The 21,343-nt window shown below is 38.1% G+C and overlaps 7 protein-coding genes across 7 annotated transcripts; 4 read left to right on the forward strand and 3 right to left on the reverse strand.

Annotated features, from left to right (window-relative positions):
- Positions 1 to 2,473: 2,473 nt before the first annotated feature.
- GCK72_007510 (uncharacterized protein) lies at positions 2,474 to 2,997 on the reverse strand (the record flags this gene model as incomplete). Its single annotated transcript, XM_053726265.1, has 3 exons — positions 2,474 to 2,557; positions 2,600 to 2,873; positions 2,972 to 2,997. 3 exons carry the CDS (start codon positions 2,995 to 2,997, stop codon positions 2,474 to 2,476), a joined length of 384 nt encoding a protein of 127 aa, XP_053590459.1.
- A 305-nt stretch (positions 2,998 to 3,302) lies between these two features.
- Positions 3,303 to 4,721, reverse strand: GCK72_007511 (uncharacterized protein; the record flags this gene model as incomplete). The annotated part of the gene is made up of 5 exons (XM_053726266.1): positions 3,303 to 3,307; positions 3,350 to 3,518; positions 3,568 to 3,664; positions 3,712 to 3,862; positions 4,697 to 4,721. 5 exons carry the CDS (start codon positions 4,719 to 4,721, stop codon positions 3,303 to 3,305), a joined length of 447 nt encoding a protein of 148 aa, XP_053590460.1.
- Positions 4,722 to 5,218: 497 nt separating this feature from the next.
- GCK72_007512 (uncharacterized protein) lies at positions 5,219 to 5,680 on the reverse strand (the record flags this gene model as incomplete). The annotated part of the gene is made up of 3 exons (XM_053726267.1): positions 5,219 to 5,314; positions 5,357 to 5,418; positions 5,467 to 5,680. 3 exons carry the CDS (start codon positions 5,678 to 5,680, stop codon positions 5,219 to 5,221), a joined length of 372 nt encoding a protein of 123 aa, XP_053590461.1.
- Positions 5,681 to 7,605: 1,925 nt separating this feature from the next.
- On the forward strand, positions 7,606 to 12,426 carry GCK72_007513 (uncharacterized protein; the record flags this gene model as incomplete). Its single annotated transcript, XM_053726268.1, has 13 exons — positions 7,606 to 7,667; positions 7,717 to 7,822; positions 7,866 to 7,999; positions 8,046 to 8,820; positions 8,866 to 9,051; positions 9,154 to 9,201; positions 9,251 to 9,391; positions 10,788 to 10,861; positions 10,911 to 11,016; positions 11,067 to 11,200; positions 11,251 to 12,028; positions 12,076 to 12,258; positions 12,379 to 12,426. 13 exons carry the CDS (start codon positions 7,606 to 7,608, stop codon positions 12,424 to 12,426), a joined length of 2,775 nt encoding a protein of 924 aa, XP_053590462.1.
- Positions 12,427 to 13,994: 1,568 nt separating this feature from the next.
- GCK72_007514 (uncharacterized protein) lies at positions 13,995 to 15,839 on the forward strand (the record flags this gene model as incomplete). The annotated part of the gene is made up of 7 exons (XM_053726269.1): positions 13,995 to 14,056; positions 14,106 to 14,211; positions 14,255 to 14,388; positions 14,440 to 15,217; positions 15,264 to 15,428; positions 15,552 to 15,617; positions 15,666 to 15,839. 7 exons carry the CDS (start codon positions 13,995 to 13,997, stop codon positions 15,837 to 15,839), a joined length of 1,485 nt encoding a protein of 494 aa, XP_053590463.1.
- A 1,861-nt stretch (positions 15,840 to 17,700) lies between these two features.
- On the forward strand, positions 17,701 to 19,771 carry GCK72_007515 (uncharacterized protein; the record flags this gene model as incomplete). The annotated part of the gene is made up of 7 exons (XM_053726270.1): positions 17,701 to 17,762; positions 17,808 to 17,913; positions 17,957 to 18,099; positions 18,151 to 19,156; positions 19,202 to 19,387; positions 19,484 to 19,549; positions 19,598 to 19,771. The coding sequence occupies 7 exons, from the start codon at positions 17,701 to 17,703 to the stop codon at positions 19,769 to 19,771; spliced, it is 1,743 nt and encodes a 580-aa protein (XP_053590464.1).
- Positions 19,772 to 20,206: 435 nt separating this feature from the next.
- GCK72_007516 (uncharacterized protein) lies at positions 20,207 to 21,178 on the forward strand (the record flags this gene model as incomplete). Its single annotated transcript, XM_003100004.2, has 3 exons — positions 20,207 to 20,654; positions 20,707 to 20,917; positions 20,971 to 21,178. The coding sequence occupies 3 exons, from the start codon at positions 20,207 to 20,209 to the stop codon at positions 21,176 to 21,178; spliced, it is 867 nt and encodes a 288-aa protein (XP_003100052.2).
- Positions 21,179 to 21,343: the final 165 nt, after the last annotated feature.

Genomic DNA, 21,343 nt, shown 5'->3' on the forward strand with positions numbered 1-21,343 from the left:
GTGTTTCCTCCTTTGTCTTTGTTCACTTTTCAATATAGATTTCCAGCTCAATTACTGCAAAATTGGAATGTGTTGATTTCAATTTTGAATTTTAACTTTCAGCTATCATCATCATTCCGTCATGATCCATCAAATGTCAGTTCCTGTGGAAATTCTCGATATGAAAATCGACGTGTCGCTTAAGTATGTTTCAAGGTACTCAAATAAATCATAATTATGTGTTTTCAGGTGTAATCAGTGTGGAACTATCATTAGAAAACTGACGAAAGAAAAAGAAGTCGCGAAGTGCAACAAATGCCAATCCAAGTCGAAAGAACGTTCAGAAGCGTGCAAGGTGAGATTAAGGATCATTAATATAAATTAACATGAATTTTCAGATGAAAGTGAATGTTATCCATTCACAAAACTATTTCGAAGTTGCTTTGAGTTTTCAAGCGATAACTCAGTTTGTTAAAAACGTAGTCAAATTCCAAGGAAAAGCTCGGTCTGATTGGATAAATATCAACTTGGAGAGTTACTGGTATAGTTTTCTAAAAAAAAAAGAAATAGAAATAACACCGTTTCATTTTTAGGCCAACTTGGAGGAACAAAAAAGTTGAAATGATTCTCTGTCTGAGCGACGAGAAATGGTGTTGTATTGGAATAAAAGAATTGGAAGAAGATTTCGAACATTTGCGAAATCCACAAAGTCAAGAAACTAACGGAAGAGCTTCAAGACGAGACGAGGATATTGGTTTTGAGGCCAGAGAAGTGAAAGAAGAAGAAGTAGCGGAGCCAGTTGATGGACCTCTTAAGATTGTTCAAGGAGAGAAACGAGCGGAAGGACGTGAAAAGAGACACGAGCATGGTGGTGGCCTGAGAGTTGATGGAATAAACGAATTGGAAGAAGATCTCAAACCAGTGGCAAATCCACAAATACCGGACATTAACGGAAGAGTTTCTAGACAAGGCGAGGATATTGTTTTTGAGAATAGAGAGGTGAAAGTAGAAGAAGTAGAGGAGCCAGATGATGGTCCTCGTCAGATGAAGGGAAATGTCAATGTTCAAGGAGAAGAACAAGCGGAAGGACGTGAGAAAAGACATGAGATTGGAGGTGGCTTGAGAGTTGATGAAGCTGTTGTACGAAGAAATCAGAGAAGTAGAGGAGGAGAAAGAGAGCATGTTGTTTTACCAAAACTCGAAGATGGTGATTTCGAGGAGGAGGTGGAGCATAGAAGAATTCCTGAAGATTTCGATGATGGGGGACTCCGCGGATATGATGAAATGAACATGGATTATGATGTTTTTGAGGAGGAAAGAGACAGAAGACATAGGGAAAACTTTGATGATGGAGATCTCAGTCGTGGAGACAATATGGATATGGATTTGGATATCGGGAGAGATAATAGAGATGAGGAAGAACTCAAGGAATTCGATAACGATGAGAGAGAAGAAAGTCCTGGTGATGATTCAGACAGTGAGCAAGAATCAAAAGCAAATGATGAAAAGGGACGAGAAGACGACAGAGATGAGGAGCCAGAACAGAAGCGAACGAAGAGGAGATCTGTGGTTAGTTCAGTTGAAATATACTTGATTTTCATTGGTTATATTTCAGAAAGCAGTCACATCGAAGAAGAAGAAGAAGAAGAAGAACTATACGGAACTTCTAAGAGAATATTTCTCTGTTGAGCAGAAAAAAAGGCTCAACGACGAGTTCGAAAGAACAGAGTATCCTAGTCAAGAACAACTTGAAAAAATCGCCAAGAAGACAAAACTAACGGTAAAACAGGTGAGTACTCACTATATGATACAATTCTATTCAGGCCTGGTTGTACCGTGATTTGATTTTTGAGAAGTAGGGCGTTTACACACAAAAAAACAAATTAATTTCAGGTGACAAAGTGGTTCAAAAACCAAAGATACCGAAAACAATTCATTTGATGTGCGCTTACACTTTCCTCTAATATCTTCACTAACTCACTCCGAACTGTCTACCATTACTCTACCATTACTGTTTCATCATTTTTGTTGTTATAGACTTGTTTGCTATAAAAATTCAAGATTTTCTCCGTTTTTACCGTAACTGTTCTATGAATTGCTTCCATCTGGATTTTAAGATAAATAGTTGTATTTGATTTTTAGTCGGTACTCTACTGTGACGCAAAAGAGTAAAAATGGGCGGGGGCCGAGACACACACAGAAAAGTGCACAAGAATACAGAAAAGTGCACAAGAATACAGAAAAGTGCACAAGAATACAGAAAAGTGCACAAGAATACATTTATCAAATGAGAGAACGTTCAAGTTCCATGTAACAGTCGGTGATAAATGACACTATACATTTACAGAGAATACTTTAGGGTGTATTGTAGTATAAGTTGAACAAGTGTCATAAACTAGAGGTGTGGGGAAATAATTTGAAGGATCGATAGTACAGAGTAAAAAAACCGGGAAGTCAACGAAAGATTGAGGCTAGTGAAAAAATTTTCGCTGTATTACAAATCGTTGTCTCTGACAATCTTTTGGAGTGCATAATGTCGCTGACGTTGATGGTCTGTGACCAATTGGCTGTACAGCTCCTGAAAATTTGGGTTTCAACGAGTAAACTTCTAAATACACACCTCAACGGCTGTCAAGCGGGCATTCGGTGATTTTTTAATCAATTTTGATGTTACTTCTCTGATGCTCGAATTCATCGAGACAGGAGCCAAATATTTGCACTTGCTAACAACTTCGTCGGAAATGTGACCGTCAGGTAACTCGAATGGCTTTTTTCCAGTGCTGCATTTAAGTAGAATCACTCCAAGAGAGAAACAATCGAGTGCTGGGGTTTGTTTCTGTCGGGAAATGACTTCCGGTGCAATGTAACCCGGACTTCCACAGAAAGTGCCGTCTCTGAAACTCAGAAGTGAAAATATGAAATTGAAAGAATTATGTACCTTTAGTCTGTGGCGATTCCAAAGTCTGATATTTTAGTTTTGAAGGCTGCGTACATGGGTACAACGTTTCTGTGCGACATCTCTCGCTGTATCAATAATTCACGTTCTGTCACGAATTTTTCGGTAAAAACACTGCACCGATTCGTCATCACCTGATAAAAACAAGATTATTATTTTTCCTACGGATTATTTTTTACCTTTATCGCAAACTCGATTTTTTGGAAACTGCTTTGAATACAGTTCCAAACGTTCCAGCTCCGAGAGTATCGCTTTTTTCGCTAAGATGGGCGTCAAAAACATTGATCCCTTCGTTTTGCTTAACGTTTCGTTCCCATCGCAGTCTAATCTTCTCTTGCTCCTTCTGTTCTACATCCTGCATAATCTGCTACTCTGAAAAAAAATAAGTGTTCTGGCCATATGTTCGAAACTTACTTGAATTCGGCTGATTGAATCGCAATGCCGGATTTATAATACATCCGGTCGCAAATATTCTGTTGTCAAGTTCATCAAAACAAAAGTGGCCTGTTTCGTCTTTTGTCCCATATTTGTGGAAGAAGTTGTTTTTGTGGTCAGGCAGGTTTGTCGTGCTGGTAATGATGGTCTGCAAATTTCTTTCTGAGTTTTGTTCACTTTCCTATTTGCTAATTTACCTGCGCGTTTATGTAGGACCCGTGAATAGCAAATGTGTTCTCTGAGTTGTCACCGTGGAGCAACCCCAAAAACCACTCCTTGTCGGTGTATTCCCAGCTTTAAGAACAGTTTGCTAATTTTATGTTGTTTTTGGCAGTTCTTACCACTTCCGTGGTCTGCCTTGACCATTAAACTTCCACAATGAGTTCACTCCGTTCATTGTTGCAACGCGGTCGGAGATAGTGCCAACATGGCCTTGATGATGTAGCCGTCCCCCGAGAGTGAAATGTTCGCATTCAGGATACTCTGATGATCCTTAAAAATCGAAGTGTCTCCATATCCCGTCCTTTCCAGCAGTCATTGCTTTATAACGATCAGATTGAAAGCTCGCTGCCGGGACTTCTCCAACGGTCAGAAATAGACAGTAGCTATATAAAAGTGTAAAATCAAAAAATAACTGAAGTCTTTTAATTTCTTGTTTCTCACACACAAGTCTAAAACTAGGCAAGTCTAAACGAAGGCAAGTCTAAAACTTGAGATGACTTTATGGACTTTTTAGAGATAAAACCGGTAGGAACCGGACAGGAGCACCAAGTCGACTGTCGTCATTTCTGTGAAAAAAGTATTTTAAAATCACTATTAATACTATTTCTACTTTTAAAAAGTAAAAAATGCTGATTCATCATTGATTTTGAGCTGAAAACGCGATTTTTCTCAAAGAAAAAAAAATTTAATTAAAGTTATAACAGTTGCGGGACCCACGGACAATATTGAGTCGTGCGCCTTGAATGTAGATTTACGAGAGGGTACTGTAATTAATTTTTGAAGTTGGAAATCGGCTTTTCTCCCACTAAAAACTTATTTTTTCGCTTTGAGTTTTTCATTTTATCAATGATTTTTTTTTTGAAAAACGTATTTTAAAAACTCTATTTCTTATTATTTAAAAATGCTAGCGCCAAACATAGCGAAGATGTGTGATATCGGAGTCTCGTACTCCATTTTTAGTTTTCTTATAATTATATCTAATTAATTGCACTATCTGTTGCTTAATCTCCCTTTATTCGTTAAAAGTTTTGGCAAAACGCTGATACCCAGTTACTTGGATAGCTCTATTTATTTTTTTCAGAATCCATACTCATTGTCACTCACCAAAAATGGAGACTTCGATGAACATTTTTGTAATGAAACATGTTGTCGAAGCTGTTATGAATATTGAAGATTTCAAAGAAGTCAGTTTCGACGAAGATCATTTCAACATTCATTGGTACTACCAAATTGAAAAAATGCATCTCAAATATTATTATTTCCAGGGAGTTGAGTCTGAGTCGGAAAGGAGTCGGAATGAAACTTTAAAAATTAGTTTGAAACAAACTAAATGATTCAAAAGGTACTGTAAGAGAAGTAGTATTCTTTTTTCTCAGCTACTCTAAAAATTTTTAAGAAAATGGAAAGAGGTTCTCAAAAAATAATGACTGTATTAGAAATTAAATTTGCATAGTTTTATGAGTTACTAATGTTTTAAAAACCCTATGAAAAACACACAAAAACGATTAAAAAAATTGAACGAAGACTGTTTTAGTCTTGAATTTTTGAGATTTTTTGACACTTGAATCCAAATTTCTAGACTTGACATGTTTTAGTATAATCTCAAATGACTTCTTGTAAAATATCTCAACTTACACGCTCCTCGACTCCTATCGATTCATCGTTGTCTTCAGCGTCCTTATTGTCTTTGACAAAGAACTTGGCGGCAAACAGCTTTCGACTCTGAAAAATCTAATTAGTTTTTGCCACAAAGACAGGGTTCACCTCCGCGGCAACGAGAGCGACTTTTCCATATGTACCTTCGCCGAGCATCTTCTTGATTCGGTCTGAAAACAAGAATTTTTGTAGTGTCAGAAACTGCGATTTTTCCCTACACGATGCTCCTCTAAACTCGAACACTCCCAAGTTGACGAGTTCTTCTTCTTCGGTTTCGTACTCAGCCTTGTCTGGAATGTATTCCGCAGAGCGTACTGGTGGCAGTGGAAGAAGTTTGGACGGATTGGAAGATGTTCCGGTGGATGAAGGCGGAGCCGGTGCGGCGGTGGAATCGGTTGGAGGCGGAGAGGCTGGTGGTGGAGAAGAAGACATTACAAAACGCTGAGGACTGAGAAGGATCTGAAAATTGATTCTAAAAAATTATAATTTTCCCAGAGAAAAGAGAAAGAGAGAGAAAGAAGTAAGAAAACAAATAAGAGATAGGAAAAAGGAGAAGGTATAGAGCGAATCGAAAGAATTTGAAAATAAAATCCAAACCGTGTTTAAAAATTGGAATATTAATATGATAATACTCACAAGCTACGAAGAAAATTCCCAGGTCCCACATTTTCTGCCCGAAACAATTTGAAATTCCAAAGTGGTCAGTGCTGGCCAAACTTTTTGTTTTGTTTTCTTACATTCCTCGCGTCCCTTGTTTTCAGTCCATCAATAAGGTATTAAAATATGAACTAAACGAAAAGTTGTTTAAAAAAATGTGGATAACAGCGAAATAAACGGGAATATTGTCGCGACAAAAAAGTTCCGACATTTTTTACCGACGCGTGTTTGCGGACTTAGTGCTAAATTATTAGGCCGAATCCAAGTCTTTCTAGAATTCCAGAAAACTGTTGATATGCAGTTTCCCGCAATATAGTTATAATTTTAGCCATTTATGAGGCGTGCCGAAAAAATTCAGGTCTCAAAGTTGGAAATTTGAAAAATTATGAAGTTTTTTCGTTTATTTTAATTTTTATCTCACAAAGGTGAAAAAATAGAGCTCTGGAAATGCGCTTAAACGACGCAGCGTAAAAATTACGTCTAGACAAGATTTTGTTTCGGTAAGATCGGATAAAATACTGATGAGAAAAAATCGATAAACTCTAAAAAAGGCAAAAAATTCAAGAAAAACTGTGGCAAAAGGTGGGCGGAGTTAGATGACGTGTCGATCGTGGCGAGACCCAAGTGATGGAATATCACATGCGTCTTTTTTCGAGATTTTCAAAGTAGAGGAAACCCCATGAATGTATATATGTCTAGAATCCAAATTTTATGAGGAGTTCGAAAAAATATTATTTTTTGAGTTACGGTAGTTTTTGACTTACTGTAGCCATTTTCGTGTCGAGACCCAATTTCTCGAAAATCGTCAAAATTGAACGGTTTCACAAAATTTTTTTGTATCATATTCAGAATACTGCAACAAACTTTTCCAAGCAGTTCTCTCACATTATTATTTCAGCATTTTTGCTGTTAAAAACGTAGTTTTCTATAAAAATTCAAGATTTTCTCCGTTTTTTAAGTAAAAGTTCAATGAATTCGGAATAAAATAACTATTGAAATCAATAAAATTCAAGAGTTACTTGGGTATGGAGTCCGGGCGAATTTGTCGGTGAAAAATAGAGGTGATCCTCTATTTGAAGTGATCCTCTTATAGAGTTGTCCTCCGACGGACCCATAAACTTCCATCTGGATTTTAAAGATAAATATGTAGTTGTATTTTATTTTTAGTCGGTACTCTACTGTGGCGCAAGAGAGTGTGCGGCCAATTGTAAAAGTGGGCGGGGCTGAGACACGCCAATTTCCGCAAGGCTGTCATATCTGTCCGCGCGCGTTCACGCTGTCTTCTCACAACGTCTCTGAACAACCACTCATTCCTTCCACTCACATCATATTGTTCTCATTCTTCCATTACATCTCATTACTCCCTCTTTCTTCCCACAGCATCTCGACATGTATGCCTCCCACTAGTGCCTCCGGCCGACACGATCAACCCTTGTCTTATCGCGATGCGCACGCAACGCGACGTTGCATTGCGTCTATTCTTACGCTGTGAATACTGACGTGCGTCAATAATGTATTCGAAAATACACAACAGCGTTTTTGCGGAATGGCAAAGTGAGCTCCTTGCGAATCGATATTTTCATTATAATGCATTACCAACATTGTTGTTCAATATAGATTTCCAGCTTAATTACTGTAAAATTGGAATGTGTTGATTTTAATTTTGAATCTAAACTTTCAGCTCTCATCCTCATTCCGTCATGATTCGTCAAATGACAGTTCCTGTGGAAATCCTCGATGTGAAAATCGACGTTTCGCTTAAGTATGTTTCATCAAAGCTGCCTAAAAAAGTCAGAATCGTATTTTTGCAGGTGCCGTATGTGTGGATCAGTTATAAGAAAACTGACGGTAGAAAAAGAAGCCGCGAGGTGCAATAAATGCCAATCTAAGACTAAAGCATGTTTAGACAGTTGCAAGGTGAGATTAAGGAACATTGATATAAATTGACATGATTTTTCAGATGAAGGTGAATGTGATCCATTCACAAAACTATTTCGAAGTTGAATTGAGTTCACAAACAATAACTCAGTTTGTAAAAAATCTAGTCAAATCCCAAGGAAAAAGTCGGTCTGAATGGATGAACATCAACTACTGGTATAGTCAAATAATAGAAATCGAAATAACTCCGTTTCATTTTTAGGCCGACGTGGAATAACAAAAAAGTGGACATGGTACTTCGTCTGAGTGAGACGAAATGGAGTTGTATTGGAATAATGGAATTGGAAGAAGATCTCAAACCAGTGCCGAATCCACAAATGCAGGGCACTGACGGAAGGATTTTCGGACAAAGCGAGGATATTGGTTTTGAGGATAGAGAGGTGAAAGTAGAAGAAGTAGAGGAGCCAGATGGTGGACTTCGTCAGATGGAGGAAAACACAAATGTTCAAGGAGAGGAACAAGCGGAAGGACGGGAGAAAATACATGAGAATGGAAGTGGAATGAGAGTTGATGAAGCTGTTGTGAGAAATAATCAAAGAAGTAAAGGTGGAGAAAGAGAGCGTCCGGTTTCTCCAAAAATCGAAGATGTTGAACTCGAAGAGGACGTGGAGCATCGACGAATTCCGGAAGATTTCGATGATGGGGGACTCCGCGGATATGATGATATGGACATGGATTACGATGATATTGAGGAAGGAGAAGGAAGACAACGGAATTTTGTAGATTTTGATGATGGAGATCTCAGTGGTGAAGATGACATGGATATGGATTTAGATTTGGGGACAAGAATCAGGAATGTGGAAGACCATTCAAATGCAAGTAGAGAAGAGCTCGAAGAATCCGATAGCCACGAGGGAGAAGAAAGTTCCGGCGATGATTCAGACAGTGATCAAGAATCAGAAGGAGACAGTGAAGATGAGGAAGAAGAGGAAAGCGATGAGGAGCCAGAACAGAAGCAAACGAAGAGGAGATCTGTGGTTAGTTCAGTTGAGAGATATTTTATTTTGAGTGGTTTTTTTCAGAAAGCAGTCATACCCAAGACTGTACACAGGAATGTTCAAATGAAGAAGGAGAACACTACGGGACCTCGTATATTTTTTTTTGTTAATCAGAAAAAAGTGCTCAATGTTGAGTTCAAAAGAAAGGAGTATCCCAGTAAAGAAGAATACGAAAGAATTGCCAAGAAGACAAGCTTAACGGTAGAACAGGTGAGTACATCCATTATGGTAAAATTCTATTCAGGCTCGGGTGAGCTTTGATTTCATTTTTGAGACGTAGAAAGTTTACATAAAAAAGCGAGTTACTTTCAGGTGACAAGGTGGTTTAAACACGAAAGATATCTGATGAAAAAAAGAGGAGTGAGTTTTTCTGGAACACATCACTGGATAAAAATAGAATAATCTTTAGATCATCGAAAAACCAAAATCAAGAAAACGATTTGATGATAGACAGATAGCGGCAATGAATCGAGCATTCGAAAGAAACCAACATCCCAATAAAAAGCAACGAAAGCCAGTCCTTGCCGAAACAGGACTCACTGACGATCAAGTGAGATGCTGGTTTCGGACCCAACGTTACCGTATTTCTAAATAATTTCTAGTTGAACAGAAATTTCAAACTGTAAAATCTAAACACGTCTTGAGCATTTATTAAAAATGATTTTGTTATTTGGGGACAATAAATTATATAATCACTATCAAATAAAATGTTACAGCAACAGGCTGCGTACACAATATCACAAACGCCAATTGAGTCGGCGCTCAGCCAAGTCGCGTGTTTAAAACGTGGACGAACAATAGGAAGTCAACTTTTTGAATTAAGCTGGTCTTTCTCCCTTTTTTCTCACTTTTCTGATTAAATTTCGCGCGAATTCATCAGAAAAGGAAAAATATACACTTTCAACACACAAAAAAATGCATAACATCTTCTTTTTGGTGAGTGACAGTGAGTATGGCTTCAGAATCTGAAATGAGAAATTGAGTTATTAATCTTTGTACAAATTTGAATGAAATTTTAACGAATAAAAAGGGAGATTCATTAATAGGTTTAGTTTTCTTAAAAATAGAAATCGAAATAACACCTTTTTATTTTTAGGCCCACTTGGAAGAACAAGAAATGGTTCCTTGTCTGAAAGATGAAAAATGGAGTTGTATTAGAGTAAAAAAATTGTAGAGAGATATCAAACCAGTGCCACATCCACAAATACACGAAAACGAGTTGATCTCATTGAATACGCAATGTTCAGCAATAAATTTTATATATTTTCGTAGAGAAAGACATTCTCTACAATCTGATGGTGTGCAAATCTTGCAAAAATTACCTAATTTTGAGTAAAACGATGCGAACCGGCGACATTTTCGTCTCTCAGTTGTAAAATTACAGTATGATGCAAACGCGCACCAACTTCACTGAAAATGGTTTACGCATTCCTCGTGCTGTGTGCTTCGATTCCGATTCATGCTATTTGCGCTTTCCTCTGAAATTCATGTTTCGATTTTTTTTCGGATAAAAACACCATAATTCAAAAACCGGGGTTTTGGTAACATCTTTTTCGAATTTGTTAACATTATCCAAACAAGTCTGCATAGGATTAGACTACATTTTCTCGGACTCTGATGCAGTTCAAAAATATGTTTTCCCAGAATACAGGAGATTCATTCAATAAAACACACATTGTTCCCCCTTCCACACAAAACGGTCTTTACACCTACACTTTGTCTAAATAGACCATCTATTCCATACAGAAGAGTGGCCAGTAATTATGAATCGATAGTAGGAGTACATTCGACTGTCCATATTGTTACAACCACTCATTCCCTCCACTCGCAACATATTGTTCTCATTCTTCCCTCGGATTGACACATCTCATTACTCTTTCTCCCCTCATTTTAATAACTGTAAAACTGGAATGTGTTGATTTTAATTTTAAACTTTCAGCTATCAGCATCATTACGTCATGATTCGTCAAATGACAGTTCCGGTGGAAATCCTCGATGTGAAAATCGACGTGTCGCTTAAGTATGTTTCATCAAAGCTGCCTAAAAAAGTCAGAATCATATGTTTGCAGGTGTCGTACGTGTGGATCAGTTATTAGAAAACTGACGGTAGAAAAAGAAGTCGCGAGATGCAACAAATGCCAATCACAGTTGAAAGTTTGTTTAGAAACTTGCAAAGTGAGATTAAGGAACATATGTGAAAGATGTGAAATGACATGATTTTTCAGATGAAGGTGAATGTGATCCATTCACAAAACTATTTCGAAGTTGAATTGAGTTCACAAACAATAACTCAGTTTGTTAAAAATCTAGTCAAATCCCAAGGAAGAAGTCGGTATGAATGGATGAACATCAACTACTGGTATAGTTTTCTCAAAAATAGGAATCGAAATAATTCCGTTTCATTTTTAGGCCAACTTGGAGGAACAAAAAAGTAGAATTGGTACTTCGTCTGAGTGAGACGAAATGGAGTTGTATTGGAATAAATGAATTGGAAGAAGATCTCAAACCAGTGCCGAATCCACAAATGCAGGAAGCTAACGGATGGATTTCTGGACGAAGCGAGGATATTGATTTTGAGAATAGAGAGGTGAAAGTAGAAGAAGTAGAGGAGCCAGATGGTGGACCTCGTCTGATGGAGGAAAACACAAATGTTCAAGGAGAGGAACGAGCGGAAGGACGTGAAAGACATAAGAATGGAAATGACATGAGAGTTGATGAAGCTGTTGTAAGAAGTAATCAGAGAAGACGAAATGGAGAAAGAGAGCGTCCGGTTTCACCAAAAATCGAAGATGTTGAATTCGAAGAGAACGTGGAGCATCGACGAATTCCGGAAGATTTCGATGATGGGGGACTCCGCGGATATGATGAAATGGATATGGATTATGATGATTTCGCGGCAGGCGAAGGAGAAGGAAGAGAAAGAAATTTGGGAAACGGTGATGTCAATGGTGAAGATGACATGGATATGGACTTAGATTTGGGGAGAGATAATAGAGATGAAGAAGAATTATCAAATGATAGTAGAGAAAAACACGAAGAATCAGATAGCGACGAGGGAGAAGAATGCGATCCAAGTTCCGGAGAGGATTCAGACAGCGAGCAAGAATCAGAAGGAGATGATGAAGATGAGGAAGAAGAAGAAAGCGATGAGGAGCCAGAACAGAAGCAAACGAAGAGGAGATCTGCGGTTAGTTCAGTTAAAGTATACTTGATTCCCATTGGTTTTTTTTTCAGAAAGCCGTCATTCCCAAGACTGTACCCAACAATGTTCGATCGAAGAACGGTACAAAACCTCAAAGAGAATTTTTCTCTGTTGAGCAGAAAGAACGACTTAATGATGAGTTCAAAAGAAAAGCACATCACAGTAAAGAACAGTACGAGAGAATCGCCAAGGAGATAGGATTAACTGTAAGACAGGTAAGTACCGACTAAATAGTGAAATTCTATTCATGCTCGGTTGTAGCGTGATTTGATTTTTGAGAATTAGGGCGTTTGAAGTTCAAAAACTTTGAACATGAAAAAACTAGTCAATTTCAGGTGACAAGATGGTTCGACAACCAAAGATACCGTAAAAAGTTTAATTGATGTGGCCTTCAAATCGTGGTGCTCTACAAACAACTCTTTGAACAATAGATGCATCCCCTCTTATTGTGGTGCTCCTCAAATACAGCTGCCCTCCGGCGGTTTGTACTATTTTTTAAAACATCATCATTAATGACGTTATTTAGGTCGTGTAGAAATGTGTTTTAATACATATTTTACCTTATTAACGAACGGTAAAAAAAACGTATTTTTAAACATATTTTTCTCCCATTTTTCTACGTTTCTCCCCCTTTTCTAAAACAGTTTTCTAGATGCGCATGTCGAAAAATGCAAAAAAGGGGAAAACGCTGTAAGACCAACGGTAATCTGAGATTTGTGGAAAATAGTTTCTCGACGTTCGTGAATAAGGAAAAATGTATTTAAAAACATTTTTACATGACCTGAATAACCCCATAACTGACTCCGAACTGTTTTTTTTTCTTGTTATAAACTTGGTTTGCTATAAAAATTCAAGATTGTCTCCGTTTTTAGTGTAAATGTTTTGTGAATTTGTCATAAAAAACTATTGAAATCAATAAAATTCAAGAGTTTGTAGGGTACCGAGGTCGGGCGAATTAGTCGGCGAAAAATAGAGGTGATCCCTCTTATTAAAGTGCCCCTCTTATAGAATTGCCCTCCGACGGACCTTTTGAAGTATCGAAGGGCACACACCTCAAATAGAGTTATCACTGTAAATCAGAATCTCAATAAGGAGCAACGCGAGCCACTCCTTGCAGAAACGGTACTCACTGACCATCAAGTGAGAAGTTATTATCATCTTGGGTAGTGATTCATAATATAAACTTTTGAAAATGCATAAATTGACTATATATGAATTGTATTTTATAGCTGTTCTTTCTGTCGGTAACACTGCCACACGGTTTTGTTTTTTTTCAGATTACTTCCAGCTGGATTTTAAAGATAAATAGTTGTATGTATTTGATTTTTAATCGGTACTCAACTGTGGCGCAAAAGAGTGTGCGGTCAATTGCAAAAGTGGGCGGAGCTGATACACGCCCATTTCTGCGCGCCGCACGTTGCATTGAAGGCATTCACATTTCTTTCCCATTCTAGAAAACTATCGATTGATTGTAAACTGTCACATCTGTCTGCGCGCGTTCACACTGTCTTCACACAACATCTCTGAACAACCACTCCCCGCATATTGTTCTCAATCCCCGGATTGACACATCTCATTACTCCTTCTTTCTTCCCACAACATCTCGACATGTTTCCTCCCACTAGTACCTCCGGCGGACCCGATCAACCCTTGTCGTATCGCGACGTTGCGTTGCGTCTGTTCTCACTCTGTGAAGACTGGCGTGTGCGTCAATAATGTATTCTAAAGTACACTGCAGCGTCTTTGCGGATTGGACAAAGTGAGCTCTGTTGCGAGTCGATATTTTCGTTGTAATGCATTACAAACATTGTTCGACTGGTTGTGTACCCGTTTTTTCCTCTTTTGTCTTTGTTCACTTTTCAATATAGATTCCCAGCTTGATTATTATAATATTGAAATGTGTTGATTTTAATTTTGAATTTTAACTTTCAGCTATTAGCATCATTCCGTCATGATTTATCAAGTGTCAGTTCCGGTGGAAATTCTCAATGTGAAAATCGACGTGTCGTTTAAGTATGTTTCTTTAAAGGTGCCTAAATAAATCAGCATCATATGTTTGCAGGTGTCGTACGTGTGGATCAGTTATAAGAAAACTGACGGTAGAAAAAGAAGTCGCGAGATGCAACAAATGCCAATCCAAGACTAAAGCGTGTTTAGAAGCTTGCAAGGTGAGATTAAGGAATATTGATAGGAATTGACATGATTTTTCAGATGAAGGTGAATGTGATCCATTCACAAAACTATTTCGAAGTTGAATTGAATTCACAAACAATAACTCAGTTTGTTAAAAATCTAGTCAAATCCCAAGGAAAAAGTCGTTCTGAATGGATGAACATCAACTACTGGTATAGTTTTCTTAAATAATAGAAATCGAAATAACTCCGTTTCATTTTTAGGCCAACTTGGAGGGACAAAAAAGTAGAATTGGTACTTCGTCTGAAAGAAGAAAAATGGAGTTGTATTGGAATAATGGAATTGGAAGAAGATTTCAAACCAGTGCCGAATCCACAAATACAGGAAGCTAACGGAAGGATCTCCGGACGAAGCGAGGATATTGGATTTGAGGATAGAGAAGTGAAAGTAGAAGAAGTAGAGGAACCAATTGATGGACCTCGTCAGATGGAGGAAAACACAAATGTTCAAGGAGAGGAAGGACGCGAGAAAAGACATGAGATTGGAGATGGAATGAGAGTTGATGAAGCTGTTGTAAGAAGTAATCAGAGAAGAAGAGGTGGAGAAAGAGAGCGTCCGGTTTCTCCAAACATCGAAGATGTTGAATTCGAAGAGGACGCGGAGCATCGAAGAATTCCTGAAGATTTTGATGATGGGGGACTCCGCGGATATGATGATATGGATATGGATTATGATGATTTTGAGGAAGAAGAAGGAGAAGGAAGAAAAAGAAATTTGGGAAACAGAGATCTCGATGGTGAAGATGACATGGATATGGACTTAGATTTGGGGAGAAATAATAGAGATAAGGAAGGAGGATCACATGATAGTACAGATGAGCTCGAAGAATCCGATAGCGACGAGGGAGAAGAGTGCGATCCACGTTCCGGAGAAGATTCAGACAGCGAGCAAGAATCACAAGGAGATGATGAAGATGAGGAAGAAGTGGAAGACGACAGCGATGAGGAGCCGGAACAGAAGCAGACGAAGAGGAGATCTGCGGTTAGTTCAGTTGAAATATATTTGTTTTTCATTGGTTTTTTTTCAGAAAGCAGTCACACTCAAGACTGGTCCTAAGAATGTTCAGTTGAAAAAGAAGAAGGCTAAGGAGCCTCGAAGAAAATTTTCTGTTAATCAGAAAAAAGTGCTCAATGATGAGTTCAAAAGAAAAGTGAATCCCAGTAAAGAACGATGCGAAGAAATCGGGAAAAAGGTACAATTAACGGTAAAACAGGTGAGTACCGACTATATGGTAAAACTATTCATACTCGGTTGTAGCGTGATCTGATTTTTGAGAAGTAGGACGTTTGAACATGAAAAAACAGGTTAATTTCAGGTGAGAAGGTGGTTCAGAGACCAGAGATATCTAAAGAAGAATCCCGAAAAAAAGATAAATAGAGGAGTGAGTTTTCTTAAACATTTCACTTGATAAAAATAGAATAATCTTCAGATGGGGCCAAGAAATCGATATAATGACAACCAAACAAAGATCTTGAATCGAGCATTCGAAGTAAATCAAAATCCCAATAAGGAGCAACGTGAGCCACTCCTCGCAAAAACAGGACTCACTGATGATCAAGTGAGAGGCTGGTTTTGGTCACGACGTGACCGTCTTACTAAATAACTAAACTGAATTTTCGTTTGATTTTTCGAACATTAACATGTTTTTTGTATTATACTTTTGAAAATGTTGAAATTGTTTTGTTAACATGAGAACAATAAATGGTATAATTGAAGTATCAATTTACCCACAGAACAACTTACACTAGTAGGCTGATTTTCAGAAAAATGTTTTTCGCTTGAAAGAAAAGCAATTCAACTCTCACAAAACCTGTTGACTAATCCTCCGATTGATTAGCAATGATCATGTTAGAATTTCCTTGAATATGAATTACTCTGATCAGAACTGGTAAAAATCAGAACGAACTGATGAAAACCGCAATTGACCTTTCAAATCGCTACCGTGAATTAATTGACTAGGTGACTTTGGTTCGCCTGAATTTTAAATTAAGATACATGCCGATTTCGGTTTCTTTCGGATAAAAATTCTTATAAAACACCATAGGCTGGGTTTCGGTTACATCGAAATTGGTAACATTTTCCGCATAGGATTAGATCGCATTTCGTCGGACTCTGATGCCGTTCAAAAAATGTTTTCTCAGAATACAGGAGATTTTTCAAAAAGACACGCATCGTTCCCCTTTCCACATTAAACGGCCTTTACACTTACACCTCCTTACCAGAGTTGCATGGAAGTGAGAATTTCTAATCCGGAAGTCGGAAGTCGGAAGTGAAAAAACACCCGGAAGTCGGAAGTTGGAAAACGGAAGTCGGAAGTTGGAAAACGGAAGTCGGAAGTTGAAATTAGATTTTTTCGCAAATATTCAAAAACTCCAAGACGAAAATCATAAAATTGCCAAAAAGCAGTATAAAATTAGTTTTTGGCTGAAGAACAGCCTATTTTCTGTCCTTGTATACCATTTTTCCATGTATTTCTGCAAAATTTATTTTTCCGAAATTCGCTTGAAAAAAAGGCAGCTCAAATCTCACAAAACCTGTTAACGTATCTTCCGATTTCGTAGCAATACTCATATTAGAACTTTAAAATATTTACCTTGAATTTATTGAACCCAGAAGAGGAAATTTGGTTCGCTTCGATTCCGATTCATGCTATTTGCGCTTTCCTCTGATATTCATGCTTTCGGTTTTCTTTCGGACAAAAACGTCATAATTCAAAAGTCGGGGTTTTGGTAACATCTTTTTCGAATTTGTTAACATTATCCAAACAAGTCTGCATAGGATTGAACTGCATTTTTTTTTTCGGAGTCTGATGCAGTTCAAAAATATGTTTTCCCAAAATACAGGATATTCATTCAACAAGACACACACCGTTTTCCTTTCCGCACTAAACGGTTTTTACACCTACACCTTATCTAAATAAACCATCTACTCCATACAGAAGAGTGGTCAGTAATTATGAATCGATAGTAGGACTATCTTCGACTGTCCATATTGTTATAACCACTCATTCCCTCCACTCCCCGCATATTGTTCTCATTCTTCCCTCGGATTGATACATCTCATTACTCTTTATTTCTTCCCACAACATCTCAACAACTATGCCTCCAACCAGTGCCACCGCCCGACCCAACACACCCTTGTCTTACCGCGACGCGCACGCAACGCGACGTTGCGTTGCGTTTGTTCTCACGAATTGAATGAAGACTGACGTGCGTCAATAATGTATTCGAAAGTACACAACAGCGTTTTTGCGGATTGGCAAAGTGAGCTCCGTTGCGAATCGATATTTTTGTTGTAATGCATTACAAATATTGTTCGACTCGTTGTACCCGTATTTTCCTCTTTTGTCTTTGTTCATTTCTCTATATAGATTTCCAGCTTAATTACTGAATTACTGAATTACTTACGGAATGTGTTGATTTCAATTTTGAATTTTAACTTTCAGCTATCAGCATCATTCCATCATGATACATCAAATGTTAGTTCCTGTGGAAATTCTCGATGTGAGAATCGACATTTCGCTTAAGTATGTTTCAAGGCACTCAAATAAATGAAAACTATATGTTTTCAGGTGTAATAAGTGTGGAACAGTTATTAAAAAACTGACCAAAGAAAATGAAGTCGCGAGATGCAACAAATGCCAATCCAAGTCGAAAGAACGTTCAGAAGCGTGCAAGGTGAGATTAAGGAACATTAATATAAATTAACATGATTTTTCAGATGAAAGTGAATGTGATCCATTCACAAAACTATTTCGAAGTTGATTTGAGTTTTCAAGCGATAACTCAGTTTGTTAAAAACGTAGTCAAATTCCAAGGAAAAGCTCGGTCTGATTGGATAAATATCAACTTGGAGAGTTACTGGTATAGTTTTCTTGAAAAATAGAAATAGAAATAACACCGTTTCATTTTTAGGCCAACTTGGAGGAACAAAAAAGTTGAAATGATTCTCTGTCTGAGCGACGAGAAATGGAGTTGTATTGGAATAAAAGAATTGGAAGGAAATTTCAAACCAGTGCGAAATCTACAAAGTCAAGAAACTAACGGAAGAGCTTCAAGGCGAGACGAGGATATTGGTTTTGAGGCCAGAGAAGTGAAAGAAGAAGAAGTAGCGGAGCCAGTTGATGGATCTCTTCTGAATGTTCAAGGAGAGAAACGAGCGGAAGGACGTGAAAAGAGACATGAGAATGGAAGTGGAATGAAAGTTGATGGAATAAACGAATTGGAAGAAGATATCAAACCAGTGGCAAATCCACAAATATCGGACATTAACGGAAGGGTATCTAGACGAGGCGAGGATATTGTTTTTGAGGATAGAGAAGTGAAAGTAGAAGAAGTAGAGGAGCCAGATAATGGTCTTCGTCAGATGGAGAAAAACGTCAATGTTCAAGGAGAGGAACAAGTGGAAGGAGGTGAAAGGAGACACGAGAATGCAGGTGGAATGAGAGTTGATGAGGCTGTTGTAAGAAATAATCAGAGAAAAAGAGGTGGAGAAAGAGAGCGTCCGGTTTCTCCAAAAATCGAAGATGTTGAATTCGAAGAGGACGTGGAGCAACAACGAATTCCGGAAGATTTCGATGATGGGGGACTTCGCGGATATGATGATATGGACATGGATTATGATGATTTTGAGGAAGGAGAAGGAAGACAACGGAATTTTGTAGATTTTGATGATGGAGATCTCAGTGGTGAAGATGACATGGATATGGAGTTGGATTTGGTGAGAGATAATAGAGATAAAGAAGAATTATCAAATGATAGTAGAGAAAAACACGAAGAATCAGATACCGACGAGGGAGAAGAAAGTTCCGGAGAGGATTCAGACAGCGAGCAAGAATTAGAAGGAGATGATGAAGATGAGAAAGAGGAAGATGACAGCGACGAGAAGCCAGAACAGAAGCAAACGAAGAGGAGATCGGCGGTTAGTTCTGTTGAAACATATTTTATTTCTATTGGTTTTTTTCAGAAAGCAGTCATACCCAAGACTGTACACAAGAATGTTCAATTGAAGAAGAAGAACACTACGGGACCTCGTATATTTTTTTTTGTTAATCAGAAAAAAGTGCTCAATGTTGAGTTCAAAAGAAAGGAGTATCCCAGTAAAGAAGAATACGAAAGAATCGCCAAGAAGACAAAACTAACGGTAAAACAGGTGAGTACCCACTATATGGTGAAACTATTCAGGCTCGGTTGTACCGTGATCTTTGATAAGTAGTTAGTTTGGACACAAAAAACTAATTAATTTCAGGTGATAAGGTGGTTCAACGACCACAGATATATGAAGAAGAATCCTGGAAGGAAGATAAATAGAGGAGTACGTTTTTCTTAAGAACTTCACTTGATAAAATAGAATAATCTTCAGATGGGGCCAAGAAACCGATTTGATGACAGACAGGTAGCGGTCTTGAATCGAGCATTTGAAAGAAACCAAAACCCAAATAAGGAACAACGTAAGCCACTCGTTGGAAAAACAGGACTCACTGACGATCAAGTGAGAATGTGGTTTCGGCACCGACGTGAATGTCTTACTCAGTAATTGACAATTTTTGTGATTGATTCCTTCCATATTTTTTACTCTGAATTTGTTCTAAATTGATGGTATAATATTTGCTATTGTATGATTTGTAATTTTCAAAATAAATGTCTAAAAATGCATAAAATTACTACAAATAATAAGTTATTTCTTGGTTTTGTCTCTTTACAGATTACTTCTGCGGCGCACCGGAGTGTGTGTGGCCAAATGCAAAAGTGGGAGGGGCTGAGACACGCCCAATTCTGCGCGCCGCCCGCATGAATTTCCCATTCCAGAAAACTATCGATCGAATGTAAACTGTTACATCTGCCCGCGCGCGTTCACATTGTCTTCCCACAGCGTCTCCTCACAACCACTCATTCCCTCCGCTCACACCATATTGTTCTCATTCTTCCATCTCATTCCTCCTCTCTTTCTCCCCACAACACCTCGACAACTATGCCTCCAACCAGTGCCTCCGCCCGACTCGATCTATCTTTGCTTCCTTACAAAATGGTCCGTAAGATAGGCTCTGGCTCTTTTGGAGAGGTCTACCTTATGGAGGACCGTGTGAACCCAGATATCAAAGTTGCCGCAAAGATGATATCCAAATCAAAAAGAATGAAAGCCCATAAAGAGTTCTTGATACATAAAGAACTCTCGGATGTTGGACATGAAAATGTGATCAGAATTTTGGAAATGGGAAAGTCTCCAGACTTTCATTATCTATATTTGGAGTACGCCGAGTGTGGAGACCTTTTTGACCGTATCCCGATGAACTCTTCTATGAGACCACCGATGGCTCGAAAATATTTCAAGCAACTAATAACTGGCTTGAAGTTTATCCATGGACAAGGTGTGGTTCACCGCGATATTAAACCGGAGAATCTGTTAATTGGATATGGTGGTAAGTCGTTTTTATATATTTGTTTTTTTGAAACACAGTAAACTTCTTTCAGACATTCTCAAGATTTGTGACTTTGGACATGCCACAAAGTACCTCCGAACCGGAATTGAGGTTCTACTTGCTCCAGAAGTTGGCACCGTCGAGTACGCAGCTCCAGAGAACTATGGCCCAGAACACAGAGGACCACCACTGGATGTGTGGGCTGCAGGAGTGACACTGATGACTATGGTGGTTGGAGAGTATTTGTGGAAGAAGGCTGATGTGTAAGTTTTCAAGAATACTATAACATTACTTATTCATTTATTTTTTTTTTCAGAGACTGTCGGGAATATCGAAAGTGGATTTCAGGGAAGAGTCTAACAAAGTACAATCCATTCCGGAGAATGAACAGTGTGTTGTTTAAACTACTACGACAGATTCTCACAGATGACGTGGATCAGCGGCTGACACTCGATGAAATCGAGAATAATCCATGGGTCCGGTTGAACAAAGATGTGGAGTATGATGTGATCACAATTGAATGACTTATAATTTTTAATATTTTAAATTAATATTTTGAAGATTAATAAATATTTTAAACGGAACAATCGATACAGCATACTGTTTCTATTTACTCAAAAGCTCTCTGTAAGATACATACTTTTCAACACTATCCAAGTTTACTTTGCTTTTTTGATGAATTCGATATT

This window comes from Caenorhabditis remanei, chromosome II (genome assembly GCF_010183535.1).
Source record: "Caenorhabditis remanei strain PX506 chromosome II, whole genome shotgun sequence".
Lineage (NCBI taxonomy): Eukaryota > Metazoa > Nematoda > Chromadorea > Rhabditida > Rhabditidae > Caenorhabditis > Caenorhabditis remanei.